Below are 17,742 nucleotides of genomic sequence, written 5' to 3' on the forward strand. Positions count from 1 at the left end.
GGAGTCACCTTTAGTCATTCTGGTGACAAAAATACATTTTTACTCCTTGTTATCTCTGCAGAACACACACAGCTAGGGGAGCCTGCGCTGCACTGTGACCCAATTAGTGCAGTCATCCAGTCGCACAGCTAAACCCTACGTTCAGCTATGACTAGAAAACCCTAGTGAAGATGACGTGAACGGCACTTGACCCCACAGAATTTGTTAGCGATGATGACAAGCAGAGCTAGCCTACCTTTATTTTGCAGATCCAAGCAGAATTTGGAGGGCCATGGAAAAAAAAAATTCTAAATTGGACATGTTTGAGAAATACTGAGTCACAAGCCTCAAGCTGCACAAGGTCATTTTTGCAGTTTCTTTTTTTCAAAGCAAACCCTAGATTTTATTATATAAAGCAGCGTTGGCAATACGTAGAACATGCAGTCTTTTTTAGCTAAGCCCTTTGCAGCATGACTATAGTTTCGGTCCTAGAGAAGCTTGCAGATGCTACTGCTTCTACTTTAAGAAGAGAATTAGTTTTATATTGCAAAATATTTAATTGATTTCCTGTTAAAATGAAATGAAACAACAAAATAGTTATACAATTTTACTAGTTTATATTTCAATTCATAAAGTATACACACTGCAACTATGCTACCACAATGTCCACGCATCTAATATTGATGGAGTTACAGTATATATTTTTTTTGGTATTAAACAATAGAGATAATGTATGCAGTTAAGGAAAAAAGCTTGGACATAGCATGTTCTATTTCGTAGTTACAGAGTACATTAGCTAGCATTAGTACGGTAAACAAGAAAAAGGTAGAAATACAAAATAAACCAAATATCTTTATATACAAACCAGTGCCTCTTATTGTTACCAGCTTATACTCACACTGCACACAAAATTTATCCACTGATGCAATAGATACTTCAGCATAACACAAACCATTATAAATTAAAAAAATTACAAGGTGCAAAACTCCATTCTACAGCTTTCTGGTGAGAACTCAAGACAATCCAATGAATAACAAATCCAAGCACGTTTAGCACCTATTAGTGCAACTGCATCGAGCGTGAAAAATGACCTACACAACCTCTGAACATGTTACCAGGGAAGCGAGTTGGATAGCTATAGATGCTCGCAGCTACACTCACGCAGTGATTTTTGCCTCATATATATCTCAGTTTATTGTTTCTTTGTCCCATTCATACCTATGTGCAAAACTAAATCCTGGAAGCCTTCTCAGAGCTTCACAGAAGGCCTGCTACAGCCGGGTAAAAACAAACAAACAGAAACAAAACAAAAAACCTGACAAAAAAAACGAAGAGACTCAATTAAATGTCAGACCATCCACATAATTAGCACTTATTAGCAGTCCTGGTGTTGGGGATTTTAACGCTGTTGATATGTGGATCAAACAATATGACACAGAAGTGAAACGGAAATTTGCCAAGAATTCTGATTATTCTTGTCTAGCACTTAGACAAGTCTCCCAGCCTCAGGTTGTGAATTTGTTTGGCATCTCATGCCAAAAAAGCCCAGAGTTGCATAGAATTGATTAGTAACAGAAAGAAATGCCAAACACAGAGAGATGGATGCTGCATCTACTAAAACAAAGTAGGGTTGCTCGACAGGAATGCTGAAATCATCCCCATTCAGAAAGCAAAACATGTCACCTCCTACTCTCCATATCCTACCTCTGGGGACTACTTTCTGGCACTGATGTAGTTCTTGCTAAAGTTGCCTTTTTTGTTGTTTGTTTTTTCCTTTTTTTTCTTTTTCTTTTTTTTTTTTTTTTACTTTGTTAGTGACACTTGTCCTTTCAAATAAAATATTAAAAAAGGTTATAACTGTAAAAAAACCTATCATATGTAAACTTAACAATTAGGGTTTGGTAAGTTCTCGTACCTAGTCTGTGAAAAGCCTCCAGCCAGACCGCAGAATGGAGTGTTTCTCTGAAGAGCTTCAATCTAGCTACATCACCTGTTAAATATCAGTAGTATGAAGATCCCATGTCTAACAATAAAACCTTTCTTGTGTTTCCATCCTCTTTATCACTGACCTATTGAAATCCTGACATGCTGTGTTTCTATTTTATTTACATTCTGGTCCTCTCATGTCACAGAATTAAACATCTGGCCAAGGAAGGCAACAAAAGGTGTTGTGTTAAGAAGGTGTGTTTGACAGAACTGCTTTTCAACAAGTCTCTTTTCCTTGGACTCCAGTCACTGTTTTTATAGAGCTTATTGTTCTGTTGAACCACGTTTTCTTTGCAGCTTGTACTTCATTCAATGCCAGACCCAAATGGTGCTCCAAATCCTGCAAACGGAAGAGTAATTTCATTAATTTGTTATGTATTCCCAGCACAAGGTTATATGAGTTAAACTTAGAAGGCTCTAGGACATCTACAATCTCTTGGCCACATTAGAAGGTAAACAAATCTTACATAAATTAAAAGTAGCACAACAAGCTTATGAAGAAAAAAAAAAAGCTTTGAAAGGTAAAACAAGACTTGTGTCATTGCCCTTAGTGAAACATTCAGCTTTCTTTAGTACATCCAAACCCTTTAATTGTCTCCCATCTGAGAAGGAGACACTCCCACAGGAAGCGGACTTTCTACAAACTAATTTTTACCTTTCCGTGAACAAGAAGCACTGACATACCAGTTTTAGGCTAAAAGAACAATGCTGTCATATTTTACACAAATACCTCAAATACCTGAAGTGCTTTCCAATCGTGTTTTAAGAAACATGTCTAACATTTGTCACGTTACTTCTTCATTTAACATTGATTGTGAGATAAAGAAGTTCATGATTCAGTGCTTTGTCAAAGCTTGGATTTCTTCCAAGAATTTGCAGAAAATCAGTAAGTAAGTACTGCACTGCAGCCAGGCAGACGTCTGGAGTTGTAGTAGCTGGTAAATACAGTTCATGCAATTTCAATTATTTTGTCTGCATACACTAAGTTTCAGACCCAATGTTTGGTTTATTAACCCAGGCAGGAAATAGCAGGTTACAGTTTCAACCAACAGGATCTGTTCCAATCCCTCTACAACACACACACATTTTTCTAGGAATGCAGACATACCGTATAGCCTACAAAACGAACCTCTAAAGCATTACCTGTATTTTACATTCTGCCTCCACAAGCTGCAACTTGGTCTGGGCCAGCTCAAGCTCCATTTCCCTCAGCTGGTTTTTCAGCGTTTCCTTCTCCTCATCTGTGTCCTCATCTGAACCGTCCTTGGCAGAACTAGCAACCTTCACACGGCCTTCTTTATTGAAGAACTCCCGGCAATGCTCACAGTCATCCACTTTTTGCTAAAGTAAATACCTGATTGTGAATGCTTGCATTGAAGTGCTGGTGATATGATCAAAGCCTTTTCCTGCCTCTGCTCTGGAAGAGCAGCACAACGCGAGAGGCACCACTAATGACTTGCAACTCAGGAACTTTTGGGGAAGCACAGCCAAGCAGGAACTCCTGCCACCCCCTGATTTATGGGCTCTGGAAACACTGCTGTATTATTGGTAACACTGTATTGCTACAATAATGGGCTCTGTATTGCCCACTTGTTACATTATGGTGAAAGATAGTCAGAGAAATCTCCTCCAGAAAAAAAAGACCCCTCAAAAAAAATTAAGTTATTATTGCCCAGCATCAATGTCAGTATGTAACCAATATAGCATGGGAGAGAGCTGGCAGTTATTCATCTCTTCTCCAAGATCTCCCCCTTATAATCTTCTTTCCAAAACTGTAAGTCACTAAGGAACTCTTTCAGCCACCATTTTAGTAATGAAATAAATTGTGTGCTTTCTGTTACAATTTTGCTAAGAGATTTAAACATTGTAGACTGTGGATCTATCTGGTCTCTTACCCGTATTTTCTCAATTTCAGCTTTATTTGCTGTTTGTTGCTTTTCCAGTCGCTCACTCAGCTGGGAACAAATCTGACAAGCAAAATTATGTTACCAGACCATTTATAAATGTAAATTTCCTCCCAAATGAATGCTAAAGCACAAATAAATGCTACAGGAATATTAACATGGATATTCTGAGGACTCTTAGAAAGCCAGGAAAATGGGGATGCTGGCTTAAGTTGTCTCATTGTACATATTCTTCTATACCCACAGGAAAAGGTGCAGTTTCAACATAAGTTATTAGCAGTTTGGCCTTGCTAAAGGAGCCAGAAAAGGTTAGGAATAGTACGGCTCTTTTTGTTGCCTTTGGGATAAAAGAACCAGGCAAGACAGCCAGAGTAGTAAAAAACCCAGTTCATTCCTTGATACCTGTGTGATGCAGACTTAAGAATGTTTTGAAGGTTATGGGCTCACTAAAAAGATACATGAATTTGCTCCCTTGATACCTTATGATCAGGAGGCTTGAATTCCAAAGCAAAATCTTTGAAAGGAAAAAGGCTTTTTTTTTTATTTCTTAAGTCCAGTTACCATTTGATTGAAGAAGGGAAGCTGGGAGAGAACACTTTTTTTGGAATGAAGTGAATGTTTGATATACAAGAGCCCATCTGAACACCGTTAGGCTGTAATCGAGGCTGTGGTGACTGATGACCTACAAATACCTACATCAGGGGCAAACAGAACTGACCACCAAACATCAGGACCTCAGCAAAAGAAAATGCAAAACCAACCACAAGCTTCCCATTTAAAATAGCTAAAATGTCTCCTCAAATGCATGGCACAGATTACACTTATTTCCAGAAGTCTCCTAAAATACCTGAAGTCTTGCAATTTGATAGCAAACCACATCACCATTGTTGTACTTACCTGTTTGTAGTCACCAATAATAGAGCTGTTCTTTTTGATCTCTGACTCTGCCTTATCTAGTTCCCTACGACACATTTCCTTCAGCTGCAGAGAGAAAAAAAAAAAAAGGGTTTATGTACTTGTACAGTCTGAAAAATAACCAGGTGGTATTTCCTCCCTCTCTTTAACCTCACTGCTATACTCTACACCAGGGAACAATGGTCTAGCTCAGCTCCATGCAGCCAAGGAAAAGCTGGACTTTGGTGGCCATCATCGTTAGAAGAATTGACTAGCTAAGAGAAGAAAGTATTACAAAAAAAGTGCTGACAGCCGAAGTCCTATATTGCCTCTCTGTGCAGCAATCTCTGGCACAGCCTGTGCCTTCGTGATTTCAAGTTAAAAATTCACTACCCTATGAAGCACCTGGCAGGAAAGCGAAGAATTCCGCTTTGCTGACGTCCTTTACACTACAGAAGAGGGACAAGCATGACTTAGAACATTAAGCCCTTCCCACACGTGTCACTTTCTTCCCCCCCGCCATTTCTGTACTGCACAGAAATGTGAAAATGACAGAAATGCCCCTAACCTGAGCTGATTCTTCTTCTAGGCGTCTCTTTTCTTCTTCTGCATCAATCAACTTCTGTTTGGTCATTAGCAGTTCCTTATTCAGAGCATCTGCCTTTTCCTCCGCCTGAAACACAAAGAGTGGAGTACAGCACTGAAGAGAGGCTTTCTTTCTGTGCCGATGCTGCTGGGCAGCCATGGGCACAGGCTCCAGCAGGACACAGCCAAGACGGCAGTCTTTTCATTCTTATTAATAAGGGTCTGTTCATTGTTATTAATAACAATAAAACTTTATTCTGAAAATTATTTTTCTAAAAATTACCATCTGCAATGGCAAAGCAGCAACAAATCAAAATTAACAAAGTATACCACTACACTCCATCACCAAAACTCCTTGATTTCAGTGACTAGTTTTGGCAAAGCTGGAGTAGGGATTGCTCCAGAGAAATCCAGTAACAGAAATAAGTTTTGTTTTCTCATCCAGTCTGGAAGTTGACCAATACATTTTGAATACAACAAAAGGCACAGAACAGCTCACAACGTGCAAGATCGATAAAAGACTATAACCAGCTTAGACGTAAGTTCAATTTGCAAATATTCAACCTTGAATGAAAACAGAATTAATGAAAAATGCCTCTAGAACATTTAAAAAACAAACCCCAGAACTCTGACAACCTACCAATGGATGTGATACCATCTTCACTATGTCACCCAGAAAATACTGCATGAAAAAACTTAGCTGCCAGAGCAAACATAAGAGTCAGATCCCTCTCTCCTTTCCTCCTTAAAGGAAAGAGATGTCCCACCAGAAACCATACAATCCTTTTTTACTGCAGTTGTTTTAAGAATAGAGATGTATCGTTGAAAAATCTCTGTCTCTTTATAAACCACTAAAAACTCTCTCTGCAAAGTTAAGACACCTTTTCCTGTCTTATACACAGCAACACAGTACTTCCCAATAGGTGTATGAATTCTACATAAAAATAGATCAATAACTTAACTGATATATAAAATCTTCAGAAAGTAGCTGTACAAATTCCCTTCAAAGGAAGAAAATCAAAAAGTGAATTTTAGTCCCTTGAAGTCCTGCTGATCCTTTAAAACAGATGGCAAAGGCAAAGAGAACATCTTTTCATTATACATGGTTTTTAAGCTCTTTTAAAGTTAAAGAAAACTGGGATGTGGGAGTCCAACAACAGTAGAAAAATGAAGCCTATTTTCTGGTCTAGTGCAAAGGATATTAAGGAAATTCTCGTATTTCCAAATGTTTTGCTTTGATCTTTTAGGCTGCAAGATTTCAGACATGCCATGAAGGTATTAGAAAAGGTGGGTTAAACAATGTCCTTTGGTACTTTTCTTTCAGGACATCTGGCTAGTAGAATGAAACTTATCATTTCAGGACCCAATTAGAAGAATTAATCAGGGTCCTAAAGTAGGATCAAACCTACCTATCTCCTCCTGGGGGATAACCCAAATGCTGCCAACATCATTTACCATCTTTGAAGGCATGATTATTATATATCCAATGAGGTATCTCAAAAGATTTTGCTTAATTTTGTTCCTCTCTCAGCTCTCCATTTAAACAAATCAATGTAAAAGGATAACTCTGTCTCATACAGGGTCAAGCAGCCACAAACAACAGCTGATACAAAAAGCTGCTTCAGTACATTTTTTGCTGGAGCCCACCCTCTGAGTGCAACCGCCGGGCTGTCTGCGAAGCCTTCTATGAGCTATCTCAATGAAGTGAAAAAGCATAGGTAACAGGAAGTGAACATACCAATGCTTTGTGAAAACTCTGCTTCTAGAACATACTTCTATGATTCACAGATTTTAACACTAAAGAGCAGTAGATGTAATAAACCTGAAAGTCATAAACCAAACCTCGTTAAGAGCAACATTCACGCATTAGCATCAACATTGACTATGAATATTTTTCCAGCAGCAAGTTTCCAGGAGACCGTGGGAAACCTTAAATTCTCTGAAGCAGATAAGCTGAAACATTTTAAAGCCTGTCAACTCCTGCACTGCACGACTTTCAAAAACCATTTTCCTTTGAGATTTCAGAAATGCACTTATCTTGGTACAGAACAAGAATGGCAAAACACGAGCACTTGAACTCTTCCCCTCATCTCCCCAAGCAGACAGACCAAATGCATTCTAGCCTACTACGTGCACTACTAACACCAGTATCTTTCTGTCTCTGCATGTCCTGTAAAAAAAAAAAGCATATCCTAATAAAATCTCCCAAACATGAGTATCTAAAGAAGGGAATGGGACGGCAAGCTTAAAAGTATCCTGTATCACAAAGCGAACCTGAAGTTTCCTCCTGAGACCTCTGCTGATATGAGAAACAACCCCGGTTGATGAGTTCACATGGACAAATTTCAACAAGCCAAATGGAAACCACAATAACGTTTTCAGAGTTGCCTAAGGTACCTGAGAATCTGATTCCACTGAGAGCCAGGCAGACTCAGACTGTCAAGTTTATTGGGCACTTTGCAAAAGCCTGTCTGCTGTGAATTCTTATTCATAAGAATACCAGTTGAAGGAAAACAGAATACAGCATCCACGTTGTTATCTCTGTGACAATTCAAAGACTTGACTTAGCTCCTGCTAGACTTTCTTTTAATATACATAGAGAAGAAAGCAACTACTCAAGTACAGGCTCGGAACCTCTCCTCTCCCTCAAATTACTCTGAATGCTTTTCAGAGTAATCCGTATTTCAGTCACCGGTCCTGTTTCCTGTGGACCTCTGACACAGGCCTATATATCATCAGTCTGCAGTAAGGACACTGAGGAAAGAATCCTATCCCAGCCAAATAAAAAACACTCCTCGTATTTCCTCTCCAATGAGAGGAGTAGCGAGGAATTAGCCCTAGTACCTTGTCTCCACTAGACAGCAATAAAGACATGTCTTACATTGTCCAAATCTTTTCGCAGAGCAATCTTGCTAGTCACCAGTTCATGTGCAAGATCATCATTTTCTTGCTCAAGCCTCATGTTTGCTTCTTGTAGGCGCCGGTTTTCACGCTGTGGGAAACAAAACAAAAGAAATCAAGAAAAGGATCTTCCCAGGTGTTTGTCTATGAAACACAATGCTTACTGTGCCTGAGCACAAATGCCTACCTTGTATCTTAAGTATGCAAAGAACTCTACCTGCCTGAAATTCAATGAGCACAAAACTAGCTAGCCATATTGTAAAGATAAAGTAAATAAAATATTAGCCTTGAGAAGAAACCACATATAAATAACTCTGCTCAGCTATTACTTGTTGAGCTACAGAAATGATTTTGAAGAATGCAATAGTAGGGGTGTCATTCTGCCATCAATACCTTGCCAGGAGATTCCTACAAGTACTGATTTTCTTGGCTCAAAATAGAATTTGCATGCTGGAAATAGGTGAGAGAGGAGGATCCTGGGAAAACCACTCTATTTTCTCCTGTTACAACTTCTAGTACACAGACAGATATTAAAGAAAGTGTATATAAAACTCTTCAGCTTAAAATATATAAAATTATGTGTATGTGTGTGTGTTAATGTGTTATGTATACGCATACATAATTTTATATAAAAATGTATTCCTATATTTGATAAATAAAATATTTATAAAATTATATACTTACCATAACATACATCATTTGAAATTAGGGAGAGGAGTTAAGGCAGCATTATAATCAGTCACAAAGAAAACAGCTCAAAGAAAAAGGAGTCAAAGTAGGAACTTCCTGCGGGTACTGTGTGTTAAATCAGATTGGAGTAGGTAAGTGTTACCTCAAATCTTTCTATAGGATCCTCCTGTTGAGCTTGCTGCTCTCTCATGGTATGATACTCCTTTTCATATTTCTTCAGCTTCTTCTGGCTAATCTAAATTAAAGCAGCCCATTAGTTCCTGCCCAGAACATCAATAAAAGAACGCAATTCACAAAGGGTTATGGTACAAGCTTTAGGCAACTCCTGCCTTCTACAAAACACAGCTAGTATCTTCACTCAGTTTTGAGTATCAAACCCTTAGACATGGTCAAAAATTCTATTCCACACAATATATGACAGAAGCATCCCTTCCTCTTATCCTTTTGTGGAACATAGAAAAGGTTTTGAAAGGCATCCACAGGAGCATCCTACCTGAGCTTTCCTTGGTGCTGCGCAGCTATTTGATGCTCCAGATACTACAGTGGCTTAGTGTAACGGATTGCCTCAAAACCCACAAAATTTGTTTAATTTTTGAACTAGCATGATGCTGAGGTTTCTTCAGCTGCTTTTTCAGCTGTAACATTTATCATCGTGCAGAAGTGTTTGGTTTACTTTACATGAGACTGTAAATGCTGAAAGGGCAAGTGCAGGCTCAGCTGACATTTCTGCTAGTGTCACTCAAGCTCAGTAGAAAACAGTCCAGTCCTAGAGTTGCCTAGGTGTCTCGGCAAGCAGCAACAACTCAGAAGCATGTATGCTCTGTCCCCTAATACTCTGGGATTCAGAAGGCTGGAATTCTGTCCTCAGCTCTGACAGACACACAACACTAGGAAAGTGACTCTCTCAGGGTCACAGTTTCCCCTTCTTTGAGAAGGGAGAGAAAGCTGGTGTGAATTCAATATTTTGTGCACAGTGTTCAAGTCCTACGGGGACAGGGAACACAAGAGAACCTGTAACAGATCCTGACCGGCACCTTTCCTGGCGTCACCTGTCAGCTGTGCCATTTGCTACAATGGTTTAGCAACACAGACCACGACAAGACCACTGTGAGCGTTTCACATGCAAGTTAGTATGCATCTAAATGAAATCTCTAGTAATAAGAGTTGCTGCTGAACCTTTATTATTATTTCAGTAAACCAAACAAATTAAAAAGCTATGGCTGTGTTTTCCTCCTTTAAAAAGCCTTATCTGAGAAAAACGTTAAACAAATTTTACATGCATAAATGACAGGCAGAATGGAAAACGTTTAGTTTCTCTTATCTTTGGTTTTATCATTAACAACCTTACTTGAAATGAACTGTAGAAAACTGGTAGCTAGGCTCCCTCTAGTGAGAGCTGCACAGAAACATTTCACCGAACTTCAGCTGACATTTTTTTGGAGATGTCAGCCCATTTATCTGGAGTCAGTCTAGCCGCATCACAACTGCAGAAGTTATTCTTACTAAGCACTCCAGACAAACACACAGAGTATTAACCTTTTACTGACAATGAAGCCAGTAACTTCAATTGATTATCTCACTCCTCTGCCCCTGCTGAAACACTGCCCAAATTATTGGGTTTCATACACTAAATCTCAAGCTATGTAAAGGTTAGATCTTGAGAAGTGAGGCATCCAGCCATGTGAGAGAGAAAAGGAAGGAAGGCACACCATTGCATTTTCATCTACTTTTCTGAGTACATTAAACCAGTTTTGCCTCTAGACACCAATAACGAGGTGATCCTGAGAAGATTTGCTCTTGTCACCGATTCTGGACATTGGAGCCCTAGAGGGAACCATGCCCTGGGGAAGTCAGCAAGGCCTTTGGGTTTGCACGGTGACAGAAAGCAGAAATTAACACTGAAGTCCCACCACAGTTTTTCGGGGCACGGGAGGCAGCAGTAACTCTGTTAACACTGGACTGCAACATTGAGGAGTGACTTCAAGAAACCAGTGCTGTCTCAAGCTGATCATTTACTGACCTCCTTTCCAGCAGAATGCTGTTGTAATCACAATGCCTTAGCCAGGCTACTTCTCCCTTCATTTAAATGATTTATTTTGACATCAGGCCCTTTTCTGTTCAAAAACACTTCCAGATACAGAGCTGGAGATTTCTACTGACAGCAAAGGACTTATACTTCAGGTCAAAGAAATCAATTATGTGCAGCACTCCCATCAGGGGCAACACACATGGATGTGATACAGAAGTGTTCCGCATCTGTGCGGAGTCCAGTAGTGCAGTCTGTACTTTCTCCATAACCTCCCATTTAATCCCCCAGAAAACACACAGCACTCAAGGAAGCAGCGGACAACCTTGCCGTGTACCGCTCAGAGAAGACTGTTTGCTTTAACTACTGCACACAGCACTGGGAATGCAGGGAATTTTGGCAGAGTGGGAAGAGGAACGAGTTGTTATTTGGATACATGAAAGGCAAATGCACTCATTACACATGATCTTAACCAGATGCATATGCAACGTCTAATCTGTGGCTAATGTTAAACGATTGGAGAGCTAAAATAGCTTACTTTATTCTTGATTATTCTGTAATTTCTCCACTAGTTTCATTTAAGATATGCTTGAACTCTATGCAGAATACTGTTATGCATACTGCTACTACACCAGGAGTACGAGATGCCTTGAATGTTAACATAGTCAGGAAGTTGTGTATTTATGCACTGATTCTACAAAGAATTCCTCCAGTGAATTTTAAGGAAAAAGTATACTTTGAACCATACCAGTGTATTTAACTAAAAATTAATCTACGTGAAACGGTAAAGAAAGAATCACAGTTTCCTTAAAATACACTAAATAAATTATCAAAAGTTCCCTTTTAGAACTCAATCACCACATCTATAAAGAGGAATCAGTAACTTCCTAACTGTGACTTTTTTTTTAATTTTCACTTTGAGGGCTTATTCCGAAGTGCCCATATAAAGCTTTAGTTACAATATTTACTGATTGGAAAAGCAATTGACTTTCAGCTGTGAGGTAATGCAATATTTGCTATATATAACTAAAGTCTTAATGTCAAAGGCTAGAACTTTTATTTCATATAGTTATACTTAAGAAATAGGGCTTGGTGGGCAATTGAAATGTAAAAAAACCCCACAATCAAGCAAAAAAACCCTCCACTGTTTACCTCAGTAGTTCAAACATACACAAGAGCTCACGGAGCTCTCTGAATAAATTCTATTAAGAAAACAGGAATTACTGAGATTAATTCATTTATGGGACAGCATCTCTCTAGTCTACAGTACACACCGAACTCTAGTTTCTATGTTTCTATTCTGTTCAAAAGAAGGCTCCTATAAGGACCAGAGATGACCTTTTACTGTGATACATGGTTTCTGTTATGAAGTCAGAAATCTAATTATCATCAGTGTCTCCTAAACGTTGACTGTATGAACAGTTAATCAATGATTGGTGGGAGAAGTCAAACAGCTGTGACGACCACATTAAAAGACAGTCTAGGTTACGCTTGCTAGCCTCAAAACACTCTCGCAGAAAGCAGTAGGTATTTACAGAAGATTCATGTTCAGAAACGTCGGCACACCAAACACTGCACATGTCAGAGCTCTACTTCCAACCAGAGTGCCTTAGCACTTGTTTCCAGTACCCAAAGGAAAAGCCAAGAAGGAAGCCAATACTGTAAATCTCCCACATGGGCTGCTTTTTGCATTATTAAAAACCTTCAGCTAACTGTGGCAGCACTAGACAACATACAACTCAGCCAGCACTTTGTTTGATTTCATATAAAGTAGACCCTCGTTAGACTACAAAGATCATAACAGATTAACCTGCTATTGTCAGCTACCTAGACCACAAGTGAAATAGTCTTGAATGGGAAATTAACTTAAGATGTTTTTTAAAAAAGCGGTATACGTCCCCCACCATAAAACAACAACAAATCAAAACCTCACACAGGGAATACATAAACCTCAGGGTAATTTCCCTAGCTTGACTTGTAAGAAATTTTAAATGCCAAATCATATTCCTTCATCTCCCTAGAAGATCTGTAAATCAATCGATGCATTTTTAATGAGCTCCCTATTGCAGTACATAAATATCACATGCACCCACAATTAAAAAACAGCCATATTCTGTCTGAAAGATGACATTCTGTTTCTACATTATTTACTCTGTTTTAAATGAAACCTCCCCACTACCTCTCAATGTAAGATACTACCCTGTTTGCAGCCACTACTGGAGAAAGACTTCATCAAAGAACTGCAGAGATGTCTGCAATTATTTTATATTAGTGTCATTAGTCATTTAAATTTTGTTTGGGTTTTTTTTTTGAAGTAGTCTGATTTTTAGTAGCACTGATTATTGCTTTCTGAAAGCCACTCTGTTTTTGAGTTCTCCAGGTGGGCCCATATCACTCTGAGAATCTTGGCGCTTTACTGTGTTTCACTGTAAAGCATCTGCAATGTATTTGCATTTGGACAAGCGAGTTGCAAAGTTACATATGGAGACAGAAATTGTACCCATTAAAGATATGCTTGCAGTTGCTGTCACCACATCTTTACCTTCATATTACATGCTAATTCCATCAGCTTTTTTGCATTTTCTTCTGAACGGTATCTCTTGGGCAGCTGTACACGGAAGAATTTTAAAGCCCCTTCAAAGTCAGTCAGTAACAAATCATCCTTGGTAGTCTAGAGACAAGGAAAGAAAAACCAGTAACTGCAAAGCAGATTTTGTACAATTACTCAATTTCCAGAGACAATAGCGCGACAACAGTTTTGTAAAGCTCCAAGAACGTAACTACTTTTTAACCTTCTGCAAACAGTGTTCGTTTCTATTTCTGCAACCTTCTATTTCCCCGCCACCCCACCCTCAAAAGCACTGTGCTATACAGGGCATGCCAGACAACAGCACACGTAATACAGGAAGTTGTTAGCTTTTTTTTTTTTTTTAAAAAAAAAGCATAATATTTTTGTAACCGTCATCTTAATTTTTTACATTGTGCATGATCATGATAGAACACAATGTAATGTTGGATACTCACTTTTAATAATCCCAGTGCAACGTTAAAGATAACACTTATTCCCTGGAGAGAAAAACAATGACAAAATAAATCAATTTCTCAGTATTTACAAGCCTGGATATTAATTTATTTGGTGGGTTTTGTTGTTTGTCTAGTTTCTGTGAAGAGGACAACCAGGATACAAGTGCAACCAGGTGCTATATTAAATCAAAGGCCAGGAGAATGACTTTGCAAACAATTAAGACAGTATCTTTACTGGATAGCCATTTTACATAGCAAAACAATGTTTCAACACAGGTTTTACTATCTCCTTGGCAGTTTGAAACTCTGAAATTATGAAGGCACTGTTGTGCACTTTTTTTATTTTTTAATGACTAGTTGGTCAGCTCAAGATCATTTAATTTTCATATAGCAACTTCTGAAAACACTGAATTCAAATGCAGCAATATCTACATCAATATATTAAGTTCTGGTATTAAAAAATTGGGATAATTCATGTAATGAAAAAGAAAGTGACTCACTTTAGGACAGAGTCCCACGTCATCTATTTTGCCACTACTTGTTAGAAGTGTTCTATATATATTGCCCAATTAAATACAGCCTCTATAGTCAGTAGTAGCATACACCTTCTTAAGGGGTACCTTTGATAATCAAGACACGTTGCTCATCTTATTTCAAGATTCTGTCTTTCTTTTTCCCACTAAATTATTCTTTCACTTTAAAACGGTAAAAAAAATCGTTAAAACTTCACTATGAACACATTTACTATTTATGAATTGAAAATGTGTTTCTAAACAAATGGAACTGATTTTCTCGATACCATCTGTTGCTTTCTATTACATTGGCACATGGACAAAGCAAGCTGCAAAAAGATACAGAGAAAGGGTAAAAACATTGACCAGGAGATCTATGAATGCTGAAACCCTTCAGTAGAGGAAATGCAGACAAACCGCCACTTCACAGTAACAACTGCAGATCCAATGAAGAATGGATGCATAATGTTAACCAGTGAGTAAAAAAGCAAATCATTAAATAACTCAAGGATACTTCAGTACAAAATGTGATTTGTTCATTTATGTTAATAAGCTCTGACTCAAATTACACTACTTACCAGCATACTACCAAATATACTGTTCTAAACATGATTACACACAAAATCTCAATGTAAATAATTTTGCTCTCTAAATATATGCTGTGAAGTATAAAGAGACTTCAAGTTTCCAGGAAGAGAGCTCCAAGGTTGTTACATTACCAGCATGAGAGTTAGCTGGGCAATTTTATACACAATAGCCTCCATGCAATAATAGTCTAGGGGGAAAAAGTTATAATTGCGTATAATACAATTTAACAACAGAGGAATCCACATATTTGTAAATTAACTCTCATCTCAGTAGCACTGTACAGAATCTCACATAGATTCAAGTGTTAAAAGAAATAGGAGATTATAATCTCTTATATAGATATTGACTCTTAATTTATATCTTTAAAATGCTGAGAACTCTTTTTCATTGCAGACATATCACTTCTACATAAAAATAATTATCACGTGCCTAGCTCTGAAAGAACAGATAGTAACAAGGACATGAATCAAGATAGTGAGAAACTGTCAGAAGTTGCTAGCAGTACAAGTTTCCAATTATAACACATACCTCACATAAGAGTAAGTCAATAATATGGAAGACCATGTAGAGAGGGAATTTTGCAGTGAACAGGGTAAGGAACCACTGGGAAGCATACATGTGCGCTTCAAGGCTAATGTCCAGAAAGTGGTTATACAGGTCAGGAATGTATTCCTAATAATAAAAAAACCACATAAACACTGAAGGTTAATTTATACTATATTGGAACTGTAGCTGAAATCCCAAAGCAACAGAAGTAAGTAGGGTAGAGTGACAATCAGTGCAGCAAGGCAGGCTTCTGTATCCACCCATGCCTGACAAGACAGCTGCCTGACACGCTAAAGGACCTTCTAAGGATGCCGAAGGCTTGCCCCAGCGTGGATGCTCAGAAGGACACTGTATCACATGCACAACGAGTGCGATCTCTGAGCTCTCACCTTAGCAGGAAACCCAGCCAGTGGATGTGCTGACACTGCAAAGCCGCTCTGCAGTGTGCCTGCAGTGAGCTCAGAAGTCACTGCTATGCCAGGCCATACGAGAGCCACTCCAACTGGTCAGACACGTCTGCCTTCAAACTTACTGCACACTGCCAGCGGCATCAGTCTGGTCTCGAGTCAACATTCTCTACTCTTAAAAAACCTCCAATAGGATAGTCCTCACTTTTCGTCCTTACTAAGAGGTCACAAACGCTATTCATGTATAAGATAAATTGCTAGTTTTGAATTGCAGGCTCTGATCCATTCACTTCACACAAGTTTGAACACCTACCTGCATGAGGCGCTCCAGCTGATAGAACTTGCAGTGCAAATCTTCAAAGTTTTGTTTGAAAAGTTCCCTGAGTCCATAATCAAACATGATTTTGACCAGAACACTGAAAGCTTGCTCCTCAGGCATCTGTGAGAGTGGAAAGTGTATTTATCACAGAGCATTTGAATCTTTCATATCGGTTCCATTTGCCCTTACCTCCTTTCTCCTCCCTCTTACAGAAAGGCCAAATTGTCGCTACTTTTTGATCTGGCCCTATCCAGTTTAAAAGTAAACAAGAATATTAACACACAAAATGAGGTCTAGTGTTGCAAACGGCATTTCATTCTTATTCTGTGGAATAAACCACCTCTCAATCGCCTGACTAAAAATACATCTTTCAGACATCAAGACCGAAGCAATTTCTTGGTGTCTTTGTTCCAAATCATGTCAGAAGCAGAATCCTACAGATTTTCAACAGCCTAACCCCTTGTCACCTACATAACTAAGACAGAAGCAGTATTACTAGAGGATGTTAAACAGGATCTTTCCCTTATTCTTAATGGTATATTTACCTTTTTAAATGACATTATTACACTTGATGTTTATTTATTAGATGGCATGAATAAGAGAGACCAGTAACTGCTAACAAAAGTTCCACGTATCACAACTCAGCATTGGTTTGGTAAAGTTCAATATCCCTTTCCTGCCAAAAACTGAAGAAACACTCATCAGTGTTCAGACATTTTTCCCTGACATCAAAATTCAGTTTTCGTATTTCTATAGTAAAGTCTGACTTCAGGTCAATCACTTGTTCCTGTAAAGAACAGAACATCCATCTCAAGTATTCTATTATTAATCTGCAGATGGAGTTTGGTAAAACTGAAAACTGAGACATTCCAAACTGGTAATGAAGGACTCGCAGAAACTTAATTTCCTTTTCTGCAACATTTCTTTTTAATATTTATTTTCCCAGGCAGCAACACTCCAAAGGCTGACTTCAAAGAAAATCAAATAAAAAGAAACTTATTTGATATTTAGCCTTTTAAAATGCATACATTATTCCCCGAAGCAACAGCTATTATTAAAGAAAGAACTCTAGAATAACGCATGGTTCATTCTTGACAGTGAGTCTCTCTAATGCAATGGATATTAAAAAAAATGGACATTTGACAATGAAAAAGCTAAAAGAAAGCACGTATGTTTCAGTAAAAGTGTTCAGTTCTCCTATCAGAAAGTATCACCCTTCTTGATCTGATTCAGTGTAGTAATAAAGAATTAATTGCTCATCAAGTAAATATTTCAGATTACAGTTACAAAGAACTAAAAGGTTGTTATCATTAACAATTTGGCTTTTGTTTCAAAAGAATGGAGTTGACAGTCTCTTCTATATCCTCCACTGACTTTACAA

The 17,742-nt window shown here is 38.3% G+C and overlaps 1 protein-coding gene across 3 annotated transcripts in view; it reads right to left on the reverse strand.

Annotated features, from left to right (window-relative positions):
• Positions 1-573: 573 nt before the first annotated feature.
• RABGAP1 (RAB GTPase activating protein 1) overlaps positions 574-17,742 on the reverse strand; it is a 68,749-nt gene continuing 51,580 nt past the window's right edge. For all 3 annotated transcript variants that reach the window (XM_009331601.1, XM_009331603.1, XM_009331602.1), the window contains 11 exons: positions 16,356-16,481; positions 15,618-15,761; positions 13,990-14,031; positions 13,508-13,636; positions 9,082-9,174; positions 8,230-8,340; positions 5,332-5,436; positions 4,767-4,850; positions 3,861-3,932; positions 3,109-3,306; positions 574-2,305 (listed from right to left, as the gene is read on the reverse strand). In XM_009331601.1, coding sequence (XP_009329876.1) covers positions 2,183-2,305; positions 3,109-3,306; positions 3,861-3,932; positions 4,767-4,850; positions 5,332-5,436; positions 8,230-8,340; positions 9,082-9,174; positions 13,508-13,636; positions 13,990-14,031; positions 15,618-15,761; positions 16,356-16,481 — 1,227 coding nt within the window. In that variant the 3' untranslated portion in view covers positions 574-2,182. The remainder of the gene's footprint in view (positions 2,306-3,108; positions 3,307-3,860; positions 3,933-4,766; positions 4,851-5,331; positions 5,437-8,229; positions 8,341-9,081; positions 9,175-13,507; positions 13,637-13,989; positions 14,032-15,617; positions 15,762-16,355; positions 16,482-17,742) is intronic.

Source organism: Pygoscelis adeliae, unplaced genomic scaffold (assembly GCF_000699105.1).
Source record: "Pygoscelis adeliae isolate BGI_AS28 unplaced genomic scaffold, ASM69910v1 Scaffold619, whole genome shotgun sequence".
NCBI classification, from domain to species: domain Eukaryota; kingdom Metazoa; phylum Chordata; class Aves; order Sphenisciformes; family Spheniscidae; genus Pygoscelis; species Pygoscelis adeliae.